Consider the following 20,162-nt stretch of genomic DNA (forward strand, 5'->3'; position numbering starts at 1 on the left):
TTGGTTCATATCAAAACAAACTGGACACAAGAAACCAATGGTATTTATTAACAAGTACACAAGTGAATTTTATTTATGCAAGCAAATTTGATCATACAGGTCAAATAAGCCACTTCAAGCTGTTGGCACATGAATATACAAAACAGATTAGATTTAAAGCCTGCTACTAAGCATCTGTAGTGAAAGTACAAAAGACTAATACGAGGAGAAAGCTGAAAGCGTTTTTTCAGATCATTACAGAGTATGCAATGTTGGTACAAGTATTAGCTTTAAGACATGGTTTAAACCTCATCACAAACTAAATAGACACAACTCAAAGACTACAGTCGCTAATATTAGGAGCATAACGCAGTAAGCGTGGGAGGTTTAGTACTGCACATATAAACAAAAGGTTTATCCAGCAAGACAGTCAATAGTGTAAAAATAAAGAGGTGAAATAAAGTAACTTATGAGTCAAAAAGACTATATTGATGCATGTCCATGCCACGAGAAACATCTAAATTCACAGTCTTTACTAACAGTACAGTTATCCAACTTTGAGTTGAACATCAATGCGCTTACATCTAGAGAGAGCACAGAAATGGTCAAAGAAGTGCATGAAACTAGCTTTGAGAAATACTGACAGAAAGAAAAAAATCGCCAGGCAATGAACTGACAGGCCACCTCTGTATGTGGATTTATAGGCAAGTTACAGTTACTGTAATGAACAAAATTACGGTGACGCACACTTTTCTCACATCTGAAAATTCCACCAAGGAGTGCCATTACACAGACAACTTCTTTTCAGGTTGGGGCTGATAGATGCAGGTAGGACTGATTTCTTCTTACTGTCACAAGAGATGTCTTTAAATGTCAGTGCTTAACATATAGGTATACTTATCAGTATATGTATCAGTATATACAGTGCAGAGTACTGCAAAGCAGGAGATTAGTATTTATAAAGTTCAACTTTAGAAATTAAAAAAGAGAATATGAAAGCATGTTTGCATGTGCATTTGTGCGAGTCCGAAAATATATCTAAATGGCAAATATATCATAAAATAACCCACAATTTATCTTCAATTCACTAATCCTATCTATCAAAGTCAGTATTTCCTGTTTAACAGGCTTGGCACATCTAGCAAATATTATTTTACTCTGATTTGGTATTTTTGCGTTGTCTTGCTATTTTTTTTAAAATTATGTTTCACATAGAAAAACAGATTAAATTGCTTTCATGTGAAAGTGGTTTTAATCCCTGGGAATACTGGTATGGCAAAGGCTTACAATGCTTCATAGTTGTATTGTGAAATTTAAAATATTTTTAAAACTAACCATCCACTCACATACAGTACACAGTTCTTGAACATGAAATCTTCAGACACACGACATGAGAAATGTGCTTGAAAACCCTTTGAAGCCCCTGTTGACCCCCTCAGGAAATCATTATAAAATAAATTATCCATGAAAGCAAAATGACACTTGGTATAAAATAAAGTTTAAGAAAAGTAAAACAATTGTACACTATTAAAAAAAAACATAAATACTACTGCTACTTCTGACTCTAAAAACTACACAAAAACTACTGTCAGCACTAAATAACTCTTATTCAACTTGTTCAATAACACAACTGCCAAAATGATAACACCATCCATGAGAGAGGTAAAGGGGCTTTTTTTTTTTCATCTGAAATGCTGTTTGTGACTGGGGAGGTTTATGTGACGTTCCCCCACCCCGAGACCACATTTGTCATATGACGCACCAGTGACATCAGCAGTGGCGAGGGCCCTAGGCGCCATCCGCCCCCCCTCGGGAGGGGATGGTAGAGAGAGACAGATAGAAAGCAAGAAGAGAGAGAGAGTGAGAGAGGCCGGAGTGGCAGGGCCAGGCCTCACGCTGGTTTTTATGTGTAGGCGTTGAGACGCTCCTTGGAGCGAGTGGAATGGATGTCGTGAAGCTCCTGCTCCTCCTTTGACTTGATGTCTTCATACTTCTGCATCCGGCAGGCGTCCTTCACGTAGGCCCAGTTGGCAGATAGCACCATCAAGTAGTGGATCTGTAAGAAAATTATCATTCCCATTTAGCAAATCACACACGATGGGCTGTATTTCATAATCTAGGCATTATCATTATTGATTTCTTAAATGTATTCATTTTTAATACTGAATAGACTTTAAAAGCTGATCTGAACCCTTGGATTAAGGACAACAATCGTCCAGCAGGTGGCAGCATAATTCTAACTGTAGTGTTGGACTTGTGTTACCATGGCAGCAGTGGTTATAATGAATGTATTGTGGTTTAATGACTGAGACTGTTACACAGCTTTTCTTTTCACAGGGACTGACAGTTTTATATTTGCTTTGCAAATATGCAGTAGGACCATTTGACTGAGATTAAAATACAGAAGCTATACTACTACTACTAATAATAATAATTGTTATTATTATTGTTCATGTTGTTATTGCACGTGTTGTTTTTCTATTTCTTATGAACATTATTCATTAATTTATGTGATTTTTTTACTTCAGTATTGAGGTGCACCAGTGCTTCTGTTGTTTTCCAGCTAAGTTTGGAGGGATTAATCACAGCAAAAAAACTGCGATGTGAGTAAACTAGTTCAGCCCACAATTTGCATCATCATCTCGAGTAGCAAACACTTTCTGTTTCTCAGAAAATGGCTCCTTGCAAATTGCTGATTACTGAGTGATGTTTGCAACAATCTCAGAGCCTTTCTTCTCCCTGTTTCCATGACAACGGCATGACATGCCTGGCTCCTCCGAAAGAGGGAGGGAGACAAACTGTCTTTTTCACTGCGCCAAAATGCCTTCTCTCCTATCTACAGCTATTCTCTCACAGGTAAATATAACAGAAGCTACTGATCCTGCTACAGCATTTCTTCTCACCTGCCTTCATTTTCAAAAATTGTCTTACCACTGCACAGTGTTTGCTGCAACAGCAGCAAAGCTTAATCTGATCTTCATGAAAAAAATACTGCATTACTTAAAATAAATGAATAAATAAAACTTAAACCGGTTTCAGTTTGTTTTCATTTTCTTATCGGTGGCTTACCATAGCAATAACAGCAGCTCCTGCTCCAGCAAGGGCGCAGATGAACAGGTGGAATGTCATGTCCAGCTGGATCAAAAACAAACCGCAGGACATATTAATCCTCAGGGGTTAGCAGATATATTTGGCAATCAAAATCCATTGACTCTATTCTTAGAATAAAATCCATAAATTCACATTTGATATCTGTGACACATTTACCATCAGTATGTAAATGCTCAAGTTTCTCATCAGAAAAATTGCAATTTCAGTGTTAAAAAATACTTTTGTCAACTGTCTAACATGTGAGTTTGGGGTCATAGTCTGAGTTTTCTGTCAAACTTTGACTATTAAGTCAAATAATTTGAATGGCGTTCATACCTTGCAATGCTGTCAGTTCAGGCATGCTGTCATACTGTCAGTTTTTGATTTTCCTGCTCCGTAGTATAGGTGCACTGTATTCTTTTGCCTTTGTGGTGTAGAATGTGTGAATCTGACAAATCTGACAATATTATTGCTGTAATGAGGACTAACTGGTGTTTTTTTGCAGTTGATGCAGGTTCTGTTAATTATTTTTCATTTAAAAGTAACATTTAGAAGAATACCTGCAAGGAATGCCACTGTTGGAAAAGCTATTCACAGTGATGTCTTCACTATATTAAGTAATGATTTGTCTTATGTTTGAAACCCATGTGTAATTCATTTTACAGCATGACAACATTAGACATTATTCAGTACTCAAAAGTTACCTTACCTCATTGGATTCACACATCCTGTAGAACTTCTCAGATCCAGTGCACATAGTTCTGGCCTCCGCAATTGGCACAATACCTGAAATTACATACATGTATCAGAGTATTATATTACATTTTTTTCTGTTCACATAGTCCCACAGGTGACATATACACTCACCTGTCACTTCATTAGTCGCACCTTGCTACTGTCGAATGGAGCCCATTTTAAGGCTGTTCATATAACGATATATATCGGATGACGATATAAAAACGTCTATCGTTTCATTTTACGTTATCGTTTGTTTTGTGGTGTCGCAAAATAAACTGTTTACAGCAATACTTTTTCATCGTTTTGATGGTCACTGTAGTGGCTATATTCATTTCTTAAAGTTCTCTCTTTCTCTTATATTGTATATAACCACACTACAGATGGACAAGCTACTGTTTTATGCGTTGTCATTAGGCAACAATGACAGTAGCGTGTCCGCTTGTTTATTTTCCACATAAACCTTTCACAATAAAGCTCAAGATCCTGTTGAGACTTTTCAAAATAAACTGAATTACGTGAAAGAGTATGCATATTGTTTATGGATGAGAAGCAAAAAAAAGCTGCCAGGTGCTAAAAAATAAACCTTAGACTCAAACGTTAGAACAGGCTTTTCCCTGCAGCACGCCGTGTAATAAATACTCACAAAGAAAACAGCGGCCGTTACAACTTATGTCTAAAAATGTATCGTTTCATGCATCAGTTAAAACACTTGACTCCAGGTACACGACGCCCAGCTGGAAACACTTCACACAAGTCGAGCTGCCCGAGATTCACAGAATTTACAGAAAATGTTACATTTTTGTGATTTATATCGTTATCGGACGATATAATTATTATATCGGGATATGAGATTTTGGTCATATCGCACAGCCCTAGCCCATTTTGCCTTCAGAACTGCTGTAATTTTTTCTAGTGCAGATTCAGCAAGGTACTGTAAATGTCCCTCAGTAATTTTGATCCATAGTTACATTAAAATAAATTATATTCCTAAAATGAAATTCCATTCTTAATTCATATGGGTTATTATAATGCTGGCCTACCCTCCGCATCTATAACAGCTTAAAATCTTCTGGGGAGGCTTTCTACAAGGCTTAGGAGTGTATTTATAGGAATTTTTGACCATCCTTCCAGAAGCGCATTTGTAAGGTCAACCACTGGACTTCTTAACTGATAGATCACAGTGTGTGAGAATAAACGGCTGTTTTTCCAAACAGCTGAACTCTTCCACTGGCTCACCACAAGGTTGTTGTCTCTCTCCTCTTTTGTATATTTTGTACACTAATGACTGTCGCAGCACACAGGCCAATAGGCATTTCATCAAATACGCAGATGACACAGTCATTGTAAGCCTCCTTCATGGTGAAGAGGATTCCCATGGGCCTGTTGTGGATGAGTTTGTTTCATGGTGTGATCAGTCCTTCTTAATGATTAACACCTTGAAAACCAAGGACATGGTTATTGATTTCAGGAAGTCATCCCCTCATCCTGCGCTTACAGTGGTAAATGGTGCAGCCATTGAAATGGTGGATAGTTACAAGTACTTGGGGGTTGTTCTTGATAAGACCCTGTCCTTTGAGTCACATCTTGCTGCTACAGTGAAAAAGGCCCAACAAAGACTGTACTTTTTAAGGAGGTTGAGAGGTTTTAATGTTTCATCTGAAATGATGTCTCTCTTTTATAAAAGTTTTATTGAATCTGTTTTAACTTTCTGTATCATTTCTTGGTACGGTAGTATGTCCATGGATAATAAGACCAGACTTAACAATCTGGTTAAAGTGGCGGGCAAGATTTCAGGGAGGTCTCAGGTCCAGCTTGTGGACTTTTATAACAGGCAGGTGCTGAGGAAGGCAACTTCTGTCCTGTTGTGTTCAGATCATCCTCTCTTTAACAATTTTCAACTGCTTCCATCAGGTCGTCGTTATAAAATGACTGCAGTGAAGACAAAGCGACACAAATTGTCGTTTGTACCTAGTGCTATTATCTTAATTAACAACACTAAATTGTAAGTGTTGTTGCCATTGCACATTGCATTTTTTTCGATGGAAAATCTAGGTTGTTTTATCAGGCTTATATTATATTATAGTATTTTTTAATGAGTGTACGTAATGTGTTGGTTGTATGTTTGTTGTTTGTTTTGACATACTGCGAATCAATTTCCCATCAGGGACAATAAAGTTACCATTGACCATTGACTGATGCTGGATGAGAAAGCCTGGCTCATAATCTCCGCTCTTATTCATCCCAAAGGTGTTCTGTCTGTAAGGTCAGGACTAGGGGACAGTCAACTTCTTCCACACCAAACTTGCCTATCCATGTCTTTATTGGCGTTCCTCAAAATGATGCACAGTCATAAAGTAATGTTCTGCACATGCCATCCCAAAACTGTTCCCACAAAGTTGGGAGCATGAAATTGTCAAAAATTATATGGTATGCTAAAGCCCTAAGAGTTCTTTTCACTGGAACTAAGGAGCTGGGTCCAACTCCTGAAAAACAACCCTACACCATAACCCCCCCTCCAACAACTTTATACAGCACAATGCCATCATATAAGTACTGTTCTCTTGGCTACCACCCAGACTCATCCAGCAGATTGCAAGATGGAAATTTGATTTATCACTCCAGAGAACATGGCTCCACTCAGTGGAGTACAGTGGCAGTGTGCTTTACACCACTGCATACTGTGCTTTACATTGGGTTTGGCGATTTAAGGCTTGGATCCAGCTGCTCGCCCATAGAAATATATTCCAGAAGGCTCTCTGCCCACTGTTTTTGCATTAATCTGAAGTCCACATGAAGTTTGGAGGTCTGTAACAATTGGTTCTGCAGAAAATTGGTGAGCACTGTGCACTATGTGCGTCACAAGCCACTGCTCTGTGATTTTTCATGTGGCTGTGGCTAATTTGCTCTTGTTCCCAAACTCTTCCACTTTGTTGCACTACCACTAACAGTTGACTGTGGAATATTTAGTAGTGAGGAAATTTCCCGACTGGACTTGTTGCACAGGTGGCATCCTATCATGATACCAAACTGGAATTGACTGAGCTCCTGAGAGCACCCCATTCTTTCACAAATGTGAGGATGCAGAAATGCAAACATCAAGACTCATCAGACCACGCAATATTTTCCAAGCTTTTGTTGGCTATTTTTCTGAACTTATTGCACCCTCAGCTTCCTGTTTTTCACTGACAGGAGGAGCAGTCAGTGTGGTCTTCTGCTTCTGCAGCCTATCTGGTTCAAGGTTTGATGTGATGTGTGTTCAGAGTTGCTCTTCTGCATACCTTGGTTGTTACAAATGGTTATTTGAGTTACTGTTGCCTTCGTAGTAGCTTTAATCAGTCTGGCTATTTTCATCTCACCTCTGGCATCACCAAGGCATTTTCACTCAGAGAACTGCCTCTCACTGTATATTTCCACTTTTTTAAACCATTCTCTGTAAACCCTAGAAACAGCTGTGTGGAGAAATCCAAGTAGATAATCAGCCACAGGCGGTGGTTTAATGTGACCCAAGGCAAGATGTATCCGTGTTTTTATGTTCTTTATGCCAAATTTTCACATCTAGTGTGAATTTTTATATGGTGTTTATCATTTCCATACAGTCTCATTGTGCTATACTTAAAAAAAATAATATAATTTTTATTATTTAGCCATATCCTAAAGTGATGATTAATCCATTTAAAAGAAAACTATATGGAGGCTACAGTACAGGTAGTTGTTCTAAAAAGTAAAAAAGAAGTAGCAATTTAAATACAGCATAAATTTCTGTCACCGAGTTATTTCAAAAGGGGTGGACGGACGGACTGGAGAATATTCATGCTTACCATACTGGCGTGGGTCAAGGCATAGGGTGGCTCCCTCCAGGACAGTAGTATTTTGGCAAATATTCCAGATGTTGAAATATATGAAAACTGGAATGGAGGTAAATGCAGTCACTCCAAGCCAAGCCAGCATGAAGATGTATGTCAGCATGATGAACTGAAAGGGGAAACAGTACAGATGGATTACTGAAGTGGAACCGTATTTATTTGTAATATTAACACCTTCCAAGGCACTGTGGCTGGTGTAAAACTGATCATTTAGACGTTGACTCGTCTATGTCTAGATGTTGACGGCAAGGTCTTCTGAGATTAGTTTTTGTTGTAGTTAATATTTTTATATCCTCCAAGTTATTTTATAGGATTGCTGCATGCTCTTTTGTATGTTCTGGATGTGTGCTAATAATTTGTTTTGTTCTTGTTTCAGCAGTATTACCATATTGAACACTGATCAGAAATAAACCTTATAATGTCCTTTGCTGGTTGAGTACTGTAAGTACTACATAGGATATTAGCTTGTCAAGAAAAGTTAGTTAAAAGAACAAATCATTATCATTTTCGATTCTTCCTGTTAAATAAAAACAGCTTCAAGAGAAGCTAAAGAAAAGGTGATAAGATCAACTTTCCTCTGTGTAGACAGATTTCTTTAGCAGAGGAACTTGGGAAATCTAAGATTTTGATATATTGATTATGAGAAAGTACTATATATCAAACAGAAGAGATGAGCAGACATGTGAATGACCCCAGATTACATTAGGTTTGTATATCTCCCTTCAATGTCTTCTTTCCTTGGGGAAAAATGCAGTGCTATTTATACTTTCTTTTATAGGAGAAAATAAAGATAGTTGAGTTATAGTACTCGTAAAGGCTCTATTGTGGCTGACCCTTTTCAGCCTTTTCAAAATAGTGAAACCTCACCAAATACAGGGGTCAACTCTAAAAAAGAATCTATTACATATAGAGCTTGGGAGAGCACGAGTAGTGTCACATTGGCCACAAAAAAAAATGTCAGCTATTGAAATCTACTCAGCCTTCAAGGGAAAGTTCCTGGGAAATGACCTGACATTTACTAGGTGATTCCCGACAAGAGCAAAAGCTTATATAGAGTAATAGACATACATTTTATAGTTAGTATGAAGTAAAATAGTAGCCCTACCCAGGCACTGACACAACGTCCACATGTTGTGATCTTGAAGTCCCCGTACAGATCTTTAATAGCACCACTTGTGAAGAATCCCTCCACCATTAGCAGGATGCCATAGACGAAGAAAGCCGATGCAATGCCGTAAATCACATACTTAATAATGTCAATCCTGGAGAAGGAATACAGAACAACAGAAATGCAGTTTATAAAAATAAGAAGTTACCCTTTCTTTTTAAGATGTTAGCAAGAATTTTCATACAAAAATACTCACAGGAAAATTATATAGATAATTGCAGGTCATGACATTTGCCTGTTAAACAGAAGTAATCAACATATCTGTCTTAAATTGGCTACGCTTGTTGTGATTGTGCGGTGGATCTCTGGGATGTGTCAAAGCACATATAATTGTGTATTTTATACTGTGGAAGTATGCAAACTATGTTTTCTTGCTGATCAGCAGGGCTGTTTAGAATCTTTGTTACTTACATTGTAAAGACATCCAGTGAATCCACAGGGCTCCTCACAACCTCAAAGTAGTCCTGGAGGATGGTGACAGTGCCAGTCAGGGCTTCATGTCCACAGCCACAGAAGAGGGCCACACCAGCATACAGCAAGATGGTGGCTATGAGGGATGGGTATGGAATCCCACCCAGGCATTTGATGCAGCATTCAAGGCATCCTAAAGCGGAGAACGAGATTAGCCAACAAAGACTGTTAAAATTCTGAGAGAAAAAACACCAGACGTGGCACAAAGTAACAGAGACGTTTTTGCTGCATTTGCTGCATTTTAAATAATTTATCAATACATTAGCATTGAGCAAATGCATCTGCATGCACTGTATTTCCATTTCCATTTAATATTTTCCAGCAATTAAACCAGCTGGGAGGCAGCTATGCATGTAACACTGCAAGCTAGTTTGACTGCAGTACTCCTTTCCCTTATGTTAAAAAAACAACAACAAAACCCTTTCAAACAACTGTGTTATTCGTTCTGTCAGCTCTATAGCCCTACGGATAATGCTGACATTTTATTCAGCAATATAAACTCAGCCTTAGTTTCACATAGTAACTATGACCTTTAACCCCATTCTACTTTCCTCAGCTTCCTGTGCCAGGGGGTTCTTAAGGTGACAAATCACTGCTCAGGTTCATCTTCAATCTCCTGTGACACAGACTGCTCACAAAGAAGCCACGTCTGTAAATATTGTACCCAGGTTTGCCTTTATGAATTGCTTTGATTTATGAGTCTCCATCTCGTGTGTGTGTTTTGTGCTACTGAGTCAGTCATTTCCCAGTAACTACAACAGAGGTACAGAGGTATTTCCTGTGTAAGTGCGAAACAAATCCAGTATTGCAGTGTTTTGCTGTATATTATCCAGACAGATACATTTTTCACAAAGCCAGACTAGTCTGAAACAGCTAGACCTGTATTAAAATCGGAGAGCTGCTTCATAAGTATCCTAAATGATTAAAGTTGAAGTCAGTATACAAATGTGGTATATGTGCTTTTATGACCAGCACGGCGTTACTCTTGATCAGATGTAAGATGATCATGGCCCATGATTAAATTCATCTGCATTTTGCTGTGCTCATTCAGAAGAGATGCAGTGACTCTGTTGTCAGTTGCAAAGATGATAAGATTTCAGGATGTTTTCAGCTCCATTCTTTTAAAGGTTGTCTAGTCATCTTCACTTTTGTTTCAAAGCAGCAGTCAGCCCAATATTCCTCCTCCTCAACTCTCTTCGTGTGACTCTGATCCAGACATGAGTGGAATACCAAGTAGCTGGTCCGCCCGCTGGGCTGTGCTGAGCACTCAAACGCTTGGTGCAGTTACAACCTTCACCCAGGGTTTCCTAGATTATCTACCTCCTTACTGATGTTATCCACTGCTAGACTGTGGAATGTCTATTCAGCTTATGTGCTATATTTTAAACATGTTTCTGTCCATATCCGTGTTTGCTGAATGTTGTATCCTAAAACAATCCATGCAGCTTTTCACACGTCACACTACACAGTCCAAACAACTCTGCTGTGCCTGTTAATAAGCTTCTGATTTTAGTCTCTGTTTAAGTATTCTCAGCTCATACAGTGTATGCTTAGATCTAAGCTTTAAAGATGAGGTACACATATATATTGTCTTCCAAGCCTTTTGTTGTTTAGAGGAAAGATTATAGTATGTATTATATCTCAAACTGGTGATTCCCCCATTGAATAGAGGGACTGCAGTGCCATTTGTCTGCCTTTATCATCACTGCCTTAGTAATTCTCCAACATTCCCACTGATTCACCTAGGAAGAGACATCAAATTCAGGGAATACTTCACCTTTAGTGCCTCTTGGTAACTATCAGGTACTTACAATGCCACGTGACATGCACTCCTAGGTGTTTTCATGCTAATTCACACCTTCTGTCATGTGACTCTGAGAACCTGCAGTAGATTTAAATGGCCTGGACTCCCTCTGGATCCAAGCCTTAAACAGATGCTGCTTAAATTCTGCCGTTTTAGTTCATTTCAGGAATACTTTGAGGGAAGCTCCCATAGTGGAGGTGTTGGTTTAGTCATTGTAATCAAAAATGAATTTATATAAATCACTTTGTATAGTCTCACTTTGAGTAGAGCTGTTTTTATTTGGAAACCTGCATCCTAATACAATAATGAAAAAAGCACAGTTTTAAAGAACTCAATTCAGTCCTGTGGAAAACTAAGTACACCCTATGAGTCAACAGTTTGTAGAATCAGTTTGTAATTCTTTTCTGCAGGGCTTTATCAGTTTGTGACATTGTTGTGGAGGAACATTGGAACAAAGTCCAAAGTTCATGTTGCAAAATTGCCTTAGTTCATTGAGGTTTGTGGGCATTTGTATATTCTCAGCACTCTTCCCACCACAGAATTTCAATCAGTTGACTTTGACTCAGCTGATGCGACACTTTGATTCTTTTCACAAGTCCACGAGTTCAAGGTCACGATCAACTTAGTAACTGCAAGATCCACAGGAACTGTGTTTGACAGTTGCTTGTGCTGATGGTGCGATTGATTTTTGCCAAATGTGACGATAGTCAAACATCTCCACTTTGGTTTTGACTGTGCAAAGTACTTTCCAGAAGTCCTGAGGTTTGTTCAAATGCAACCCTTCCAATCACGCCACATTTAATTCCTATGGAAGCAGTAAGAGTGTGGTTAGTTTTGCATAAAACTATGCAAAGTTATGTGTAAGCATGTGTTTTTAACACGATTCCATTCTGCAGCTACAATATTTTGGATAGCAAATTTTTCTGTTATCATTATTTAAAGGTGTCAGCTTGTCTTTTTCTGGCAACTTATGCATGAAAAGGTCTCCAGATGCACCAGTGCCAAGGTTCTGAGACCAACCAAATACACGTTAACACACAATCCTGATAACTTTGCAGTATAATGTCTGGAATGCCTTAGAAATCAAGGATCTGTTACATAAACTGGACTTTATCAGATTCACTCATTCATTTCCCAAGGTCTCGTGAATGTAGCTATTTTTGTTCTTTGCTTGAGTACCCTCTGTCTGTCTGTCACTACCTCTTACCCCAGATTCATTATGTTGAGTTGCCTTATCACTTCAGGAAACAGGCACTGACAGAATTTATTGATGTAGCTGTGATTACTGACAAGATGAGAGTGAGGCAGAGAGTTCAGAAACACTTATCCTCTTGGCCACAGTGCCCATTTATGAGCCAGAGTAAGAGTCAACTGTTGAGTCAAGTACTACAAACACGTGGATTTGTATGTAGTACTGATGGGATACAAATTACTGCAATGTTCCCAGTTAATTTTTTATTTATTTCCAAACTATGTCGCTTGTATGGAAAAATAAGTTTTTTCAGCCATCAGAAATAGATAGAATAGATATAAAACATTTTCTCTTGCATTTTGAATCTTAAACACAGGAACGCAGCGGCCTTTGAGATATGCTGGTGCTGATTTTGTGCAGTAATTGAGCGGAGCCTGTATTTAACATGAAGAGAGACAAGCGGTAATATCAATGATTTAAGTGATGGCTTCAATCAAGGCTTATTTCCTTGCTTTTCTGCACACAGCATAAAGCAGCTGCAAATTTACACGGACTACTTTTCCACCAAGCAGTAAACAGAATTGGCTACTAGTATGTTTGTACATTGTATTGTAAATGTAACTACACAGTACAACACAGATAATATTTGTCTATATGTGACTTGACTTAAAGAGTTTCCATGGAAACAGTTGAAGATGAAGTTAGAAGGCAGGATAAAAGCATTACCGAGTGGACGTAACAGACTAATGTTTTATTGATCGTCTGCTCTTAATTCTGTGGAAGGGAAACTCATCACACCCAGTAAAGAGAGGTGTGTTAGAAAAGGACCAGATTCAGTGATAAAGTTGTAAATGTAGGTTAAAACGTAAAAACTAACAAGGCTTCCATCTTTGTCTGAGAGAAAAAATGTACTCACGTGAGTAGAAACAGCTGAATTTACAACGTAATGTCTTCTTAGCCTAGCTGCCCTTCTTCACATTTACTATGTTCCTTCCTGTTTTTGAAACTGCAGTGATAAAAGATCACCAGCAATGGGTTTATGATCTCATATGTTATCTGTCTTCCTCACCCCATTAAAAAATACCAGTGCATGCTATCATTTGCTCTCTGTAAACCTTCATTGATCCTAAATGAATTTGAGACTCTGAGTGGGTGAAAAATGGCAAACGGACGATTCTAAGAGTTAGAGGATGCTTGATCAATCATTTAGAAGTGGCACAGTGCGGAGGCACACAAGTCTCCCACATTCATTTTTCATGCTTTCTGCTTAGCCCCACATCACCTGTGATAAAAATAAAAGATGGCCTGCTTTAGGGGTCATGGGTGTTTGAATGGCTGTGTCGTATAGGAAACAATGACTGTCAAGTTTGGTGCAACCAAGCAGATTTAAAATGGACTAGAATTGCAGTGACAAGGACCATCTGTGTACTTGAATGAATATATGTGATGTTTTTGTTTTGCCTTATTTTGAACTGGAGTACACCCCCAAATGTTTGAGGTAAGCTTAGTCTACAAAACATCTTTTACTCAGAATAACCTATTTTCCAATCAGTAAAAAGCATTTAAGGATTTTCTTGCCTCAGCGTGTTGATTAAATACAAATTTCATCGGTGCAAATCTTAACTCTAGCAAAACCAGGATTAATGCTATTCAGTTTTGAACAAAGAGACAGATTTAGAAGATGGCACTGTTTTAAATATTTTATTTTCCTAGAACAAAGCCACATGTTTTTTTCAAGGGAGGAAAGGGAGGGGGTGAAATTGAGGCCTGTGAGAGCCCAAACACCGCGGCCCAATCAACAGAAGGCGTCTCCCTAATACAAAGAGAAAGGATGACCCCCTCCCAGGGCCTCTCCCACCTCCCACTTCTCCTCCATCTGTCAGTGCCATAGCTGACAGGCAAAAGGGATACACACATACACACATTCTCTCTGACCTAGTCAACTTTTGCATGAGGGATGAGATAATGTTGTCCATATCAGATCAGTGCAGGGTTAATTTATGGAGTAACGGGGTGGATGATGAATTGGATGAATTCTGCGAATTACAGTGTTGTGATGTTTCTCAGACATTTCCACATTATGAAATTTGCTTAGTTCATCCATAGGTCAGTATTTGACGTGTAGTGGTCCTGTTAAACTGGAAAAATAATTTCTATTTAAGGCTAGATTACCTTTAAGACATTTTTTCGCTATTGACACAAATATTTCTTAACCAAAATAGTTCCATACCTAGTGAAATATCAGACATAAAAGTAATATTGGGCAGATTCCAAATACTTGCTTTCAAAGATGATTTTTACTCAAATGTGTGTTTATGCAACCCTGAATTGGATGAGTGGAAGAAAATTAATGGATAGATGGATGGTTGCTTATGTTGGTTCATTCCTAATTAAAAAGGATTTCTTCCTTTTGAAGTCATATAGAGATATGAGGCTTTGCTTTTGATGCAGTTTTAGCATCTGAGAAAATAAATGGCATGCTGCATTAGAGTATTAAATGAACAAAATTCATTAAAGACGATGACAGAAAAAGGAAAGACAATCTAATTCTGTGTCTGTGCATTCATTTCTAACACGAGAGATCCAATAAGAGAGATCAATTTTCCCACATACAGCTAGCATTTATTAGGGGTTTTGTGTGGGGACGGGGTGGTGGTGAGCCTGGTCAGACAGAGAGAGAAGAGAGAGCGAGATCTCAGTGGGGGGATGGTGTGCCTGTGTCAGCCTGAGTGTAATGGGCGTGCATGCGTCTCGTTGCTTTCCTTGTTCCTTTAATGCACCCCACCCCCCTTCCCCTGCAGTGAGCAGGTTTTTTTTCAGCTCCTGTGTGCCCCCATCTCCTCTGCGCATGTTTAATCAACCAGCATGGTTGCCATAACAACCACAGCGCAAAATCTGAGAATAGACCGGGTACTTGAGAGCCGTGACCCACTTACTGTATGTCAACAAATTCAGTGGGACAATAGTGAACGAGACACATTACACATAAAACCCCTTCAGGGCTAAAAGGTTGTTCCACACCAGGCCTGAAAGCTCAGCTACTGATTTCCTCTCTTCCTTTTTCACAGAAAGATGGAAGAGTCTAAACAGGACTGCGTGACTGTAGACGTGTCTTTTGTCTAAGCCAAGTTCACTCCAGGAACTAGGGGGCAAAAGTCAAAAACACAGCAAAAGAAACAAGGTTTTTGACTTTAGGTTTATGCATTTTAACCATGCAGGTATTTCCATTTCACAGGGTGGAATGAGTTTAATTTTCCTGATTGCCAACCTTGCCAAAACCAAAGAATGCAGGGATTTGAAGCACAGCTCCAAAACAATAGACCATAATGAGAGCATGTCTGCAGAGTCCAACAACAGTGGAGTACTTCATACTGCATATTAGTACTTCAATTTTTACTCAATAACAGTTTCCCGACACACTTTACCCTGAATGACTGAAATTTTAAGTAACATTTAAATTACATAAGCTAACACAACTCACAAGACACAATCATGTTGAGTGACAACAATATCATATTATCATTTTAAGATATTATCATTACAGTGAGCTAGTGTTTATCATCAATCTCAATGCAAGTAATTTTCAACACCTCTTTCCCTATGCCTATATCTATACCATTGTGTCATTGCTCAAAACAATAAGAGACCCCACATAAGGTTTTTAGCTGCTCCAGAAATAATTACTAGAACAATTGGTGGAACTCTCTTGACCTGGGCTGGGGCAGGCTTCAAAACAATAAGGGGCAGTAGAGGAGGACATAGGAGCTCTTAGATAGGCTGCTACTTATACATGAAGTAATATATTCATGAATGTGCTGCAAGTGAATAATATCTTCTAAATAATTTATTTCTTATCATATTTGGTAAAAATAAACAAGAAAACCCAAACAAATGTGGTTTTTATGTAGTGGAAAACCATTTGTCTGACCACAGCAACTATGTTCAAAGCAGCATCTCCTTGCCTTTAGCTTAATGCCGATTTGGCATTTATCAAGTCAACTGCAAATTCAAAGTGCATGAAACTCGGTGAACCTTTAAAACTACAACACAATTTTTCCATTGTGTATTACAGTCACACGATGTTACTGACATGATTGTAGACGGACAAAAATGAGATGCTCAACATGCAACCACATGCTAATCAAACAGAAGGACAAACGCTACCTTGCAGAGTAGATTCTTGGCTCAGGAAATGCTAACAGGTGTGCCTTTCTCAGTTTTTCCATTCAGCAACAGTTAGTACATCAAGTGTAAATGACCTGCAGAATCATGTTTGGTTTATTTATCCACAGTATTGCCCACCATATGGTCATTTCCAGAACTTTTAGCATATTTAGCCGTGTGTTCCTACTGGTCTAAACCTGCTTTTTCAACAGAAGGGCGCTGGACTGCTCCCTGCTGCTAATGGCCACTTTGGTACATAGAGTGCGCTCATACATTTGGCTAGCAGCTGAAGTGAACAGTGCCCACCTGGTGCATCTGACTCATAATCTGAGATTTGCAACCTCAGAAGAGGAAGACAGAAGGGCATTAGGATGCTGTGAGTGCACTCAGTGACACCTGCACCCCTTTGAGCTGGAAGTACCAATTTATCTACAGTCCGTTTGCTAGCTTGGATGATGTCTTCATCAGCAAAATGATAAAGAATTGTGCTTTAATATACATATGTAAACGATGATAAAATGCACATCACCAACTGTGGGGGCTCTGCTTCTACATCAGCGTTACGCAAAATGAGAAGCTTTTAAAATGTTGGTGTTTCTAGATGTCCAGTCTTACCAATTTCTGCACATTTATTGGGTAGAAGCTTGCTGTAGACAGAGGCCTGTCAAGTTATTATGTTTTCCTTAACAGTGTAAACTGTATGTATTTAATCTTTTCTATGATTTATCCCACTTTTTGCAATTAAGGTTAGATTGTGAGTTTTTGGTCAAAACTGATCAATGATTATTACAAACTATTACATATTTCTCCAGAAAAATCAAAGTGACATGGGCGAAAACATGACCATCATCAGAGGAGTCATTGCAATTATCTTTTGTCTTCACAAACTATAGAGGGGCTGTCAAATCAATAATTTAATAAACGATACAATAATTTAGGTAACCAACATATGTAAATTGCGTTGCATAATACTTGGTCTCCAGAACCACCATCTTGGCGCATGGTGATAAACGTGACTTGAAATACTTAAAATAGTGACACTATTGATTTTTCATTCAAAAGGAAAGTCTAAGCTATAACCTTTCAAACACAATACTAACTAACAGGACCAGGGTGTATTTTCTTGTGTTATTTGTTTTTTAATGGTTAAATAATAATAGCCTATGATTTACGAAAAAAGCTGTATGTTTCGACATCGAGCCACTCAGGATCCCAGGCAGTGTCTTTTTATGCACAAATTTCTATGATTTCTGCTACACATGGTCTACAGAATAATTGTTCAGTTTTGTCATTGGAAGGTACAACATGGAAATTATTCCAACAACCAAACTGCCTGATGATATGCTGGAGAAGCTGCGCAATCTTAACTACTGTGGAAACCAGTTCAGTAGTTCTCAGTGTTGTCTAGAGCGGACTTATGATAGAAGGCGTCGGGCTAAAAACAAACATTAGCTGGTTAGCTGGTTGGTGTGTATTGGTCACTTTCCAAGAGCTTCAGCCTTTAGTTTACTGTATAAAACAACACACGGCTTATTTCCTCATATTCACGTGATGATTTTAGTTTTTTTTCAAGTTCAAGGGGAGAAATCAAATGCTTGCTTGTGTTGACACATGGGCAGTGATTCATAAAAGCACCCTAGTGTGAGAAGCAGGTTGCATATGTCAAAGCAGAGCCTCTGCTGTAACAGGTTATTAACAGTCAATTTGGTTTTAATAAGCTTTTGTTCAAGAAAAATGAGCTTGCAGAGCTTGCTTTATATGAATACGTGCTAAATAATTACATTAATATTCTGCCCAAATTAATGGATCTGACAGATGGCTTTATTATCGAACTGTCATCCAAAAATTGCCCATAGGGATGCCACTAAAGGTTGTTTGATCAAAATCTATAGGTTTTCTAGAACTTCTCCTACTACGCTGCTTAGTCAAGCAGTTTGATTAAGCTCACTATATTCTCCCAAGCTTCTCATTTTCTTTTTCACTCTGTGCTGCAATCATTTCTGACTCTACATATGCGCCTCTTCTTGTCTCTCTTCCTCCCACATTCTTAGACACAGCAAACTATTCCTGTGCTTCTGAAATGTCATCAACAGGAGTGGGTGAAGAGGGAGTAGATAATGACTTTGCCAGCGCCATGGCAACTGTTTCAGTTCGTGTGTGTGCCTGTAAGTAGTGCTAAGTTGCAGGGAAGAGCGACAGGAGGCAACACAAACATATGCCTGACACAATAAATCTGAGAGAGAAGGAGGCAAGGGAGGTGAAATAAAAACGTGTTTTCTACATGAGAACAGCATCCTCTTTACCTTTGGTATTGTGTCATTCTTTAACAAAAAATATCTTTTTCCAATCCACTGATGAGAAAATACACTTGCTTTATACTGTTGCAACCATATACTGAATCATTCATGCAGAGAAACAAGATGCGGAGGTGTGAAGTATAAATAGCAATTCAGCTCTGCACAAAGCATACACTGCCCCTCCTAAGTGAATGAAAAAAGAACCCCTAAAAACTCCTCCTGCAACAAATGCACAGTGAATATTGCAAAGCACTGCTGCATCATACAGCACCTCGGTTTTTCCGACACAAAGGACAGAACCTGAAAGCTGCTGGTTTAAAGACTAGTAATAATGGTAGTTCAGTTTGGTTCCATGCTCTTCGTGTTTCTCTCTGTCATCACGACAAGCATGAAAGACACATCAAGCAAACAAAGGCAGTCCAGCCCTTGCTGTAGCAGTTCACACCCCTGTGACTACCCAGACAGCACATACAGACGTGCACTTTTCAGTGGAGTGCTGATACTCAGTGGACAAAAGAATTCCCACAAACAGATGCTCTTTTATTCAAAGAGGGTATGGCTTACATTTGTGCAGTTGTCTCTGCAAAGACACTACTGACACTGACAAAAGCAAACATACATAAATGAATTCATCAGAACATGCAAAGATTTACTTTCTTACCTTTCTGGGTCTGCCCCTCATCCATGTCTTCTTCCATTTTGCTTTTTCTTCTTTTTTAAGTAGCTATCGATTAGTAAATAAATGTCCTGTGTAGGTTTAAGATCGTATTTATTTAAGGAGTAATCCACACATCAGTTCCCCTTTCTTTCTCTATACTCACTTTCTCTCTCTCTCTTTCTCTCTCTCTCTCTCTGAACACTTAGATTGGCTGTCAGGTGTGGTTTCTGTCAAGTGACTGGGCGATGCAAAGGATCACTTAGCCTTTGTGGTACTGTCCATTGCAAACCGCTGTGGCAAGTGCAGAACGCCTCCTTGGTCCCTGGTGGAGGAGGAGGAGGAGGAGAGGAGTAGCAGGGCTGGCTTGAGCTGAGGGTGGTCTCTGTGGTTTGAAGGAAAGCGCATGTGTGACAAAGAGCCATGCATTTGAAAAAGGGAGGTGTGTGGAAAATGTTGGATTAAAACACTAAAAGCAGCAACGGTGGTAGAACCTAAGCCAGAATCAAGATCTTTTCACTGTGTTGTCTAGACAGTTGTGTTCATGAGTGTTGGTGACTATTCCTTGTCTCACCCTCCCTAAACAACACCCCCTCTCAGACAGAATGGTTAAGCCCATCACCCACCAACCCCCCTTCCCATGCGAGGCTGCGGCTGCTCTATATTAGCACAACCTCTCATTAAATAAGTGAGGGGGTACATCTGATTTCGAAATGGGATTCTCCTAATCTTATTAGTCTT

General features: G+C 38.9%; 1 protein-coding gene across 1 annotated transcript; it reads right to left on the minus strand.

Annotated features, from left to right (window-relative positions):
- Positions 1-40: 40 nt before the first annotated feature.
- On the minus strand, positions 41-19,805 carry gpm6aa (glycoprotein M6Aa). The gene is made up of 7 exons (XM_082510326.1): positions 19,428-19,805; positions 9,250-9,442; positions 8,776-8,932; positions 7,626-7,779; positions 3,779-3,855; positions 3,049-3,114; positions 41-2,035 (listed from the first exon to the last, which is right to left on the minus strand). Exons 1-7 carry the CDS (start codon positions 19,462-19,464, stop codon positions 1,883-1,885), a joined length of 837 nt encoding a protein of 278 aa, XP_082366452.1. The 5' UTR covers positions 19,465-19,805; the 3' UTR covers positions 41-1,882.
- Between the last annotated feature and the right edge of the window lie 357 nt (positions 19,806-20,162).

Source organism: Aulonocara stuartgranti, assembly GCF_965226115.1.
Source record: "Aulonocara stuartgranti genome assembly, chromosome: 2".
NCBI classification, from domain to species: domain Eukaryota; kingdom Metazoa; phylum Chordata; class Actinopteri; order Cichliformes; family Cichlidae; genus Aulonocara; species Aulonocara stuartgranti.

Bases quoted from the DNA above. Each gene is read 5' to 3' on its own strand.
- gpm6aa (XM_082510326.1), bottom strand. From the start codon at position 19,464: ATGGAAGAAGACATGGATGAGGGGCAGACCCAGAAAG. The intron at 9,443-19,427 runs GTAAGAAAGTAA...TCTCCGCTTTAG, and splicing joins TGAGGGGCAGACCCAGAAAG to GATGCCTTGAATGCTGCATC. The intron at 8,933-9,249 runs GTAAGTAACAAA...TTCCTTCTCCAG, and splicing joins TCACTGGATGTCTTTACAAT to GATTGACATTATTAAGTATG.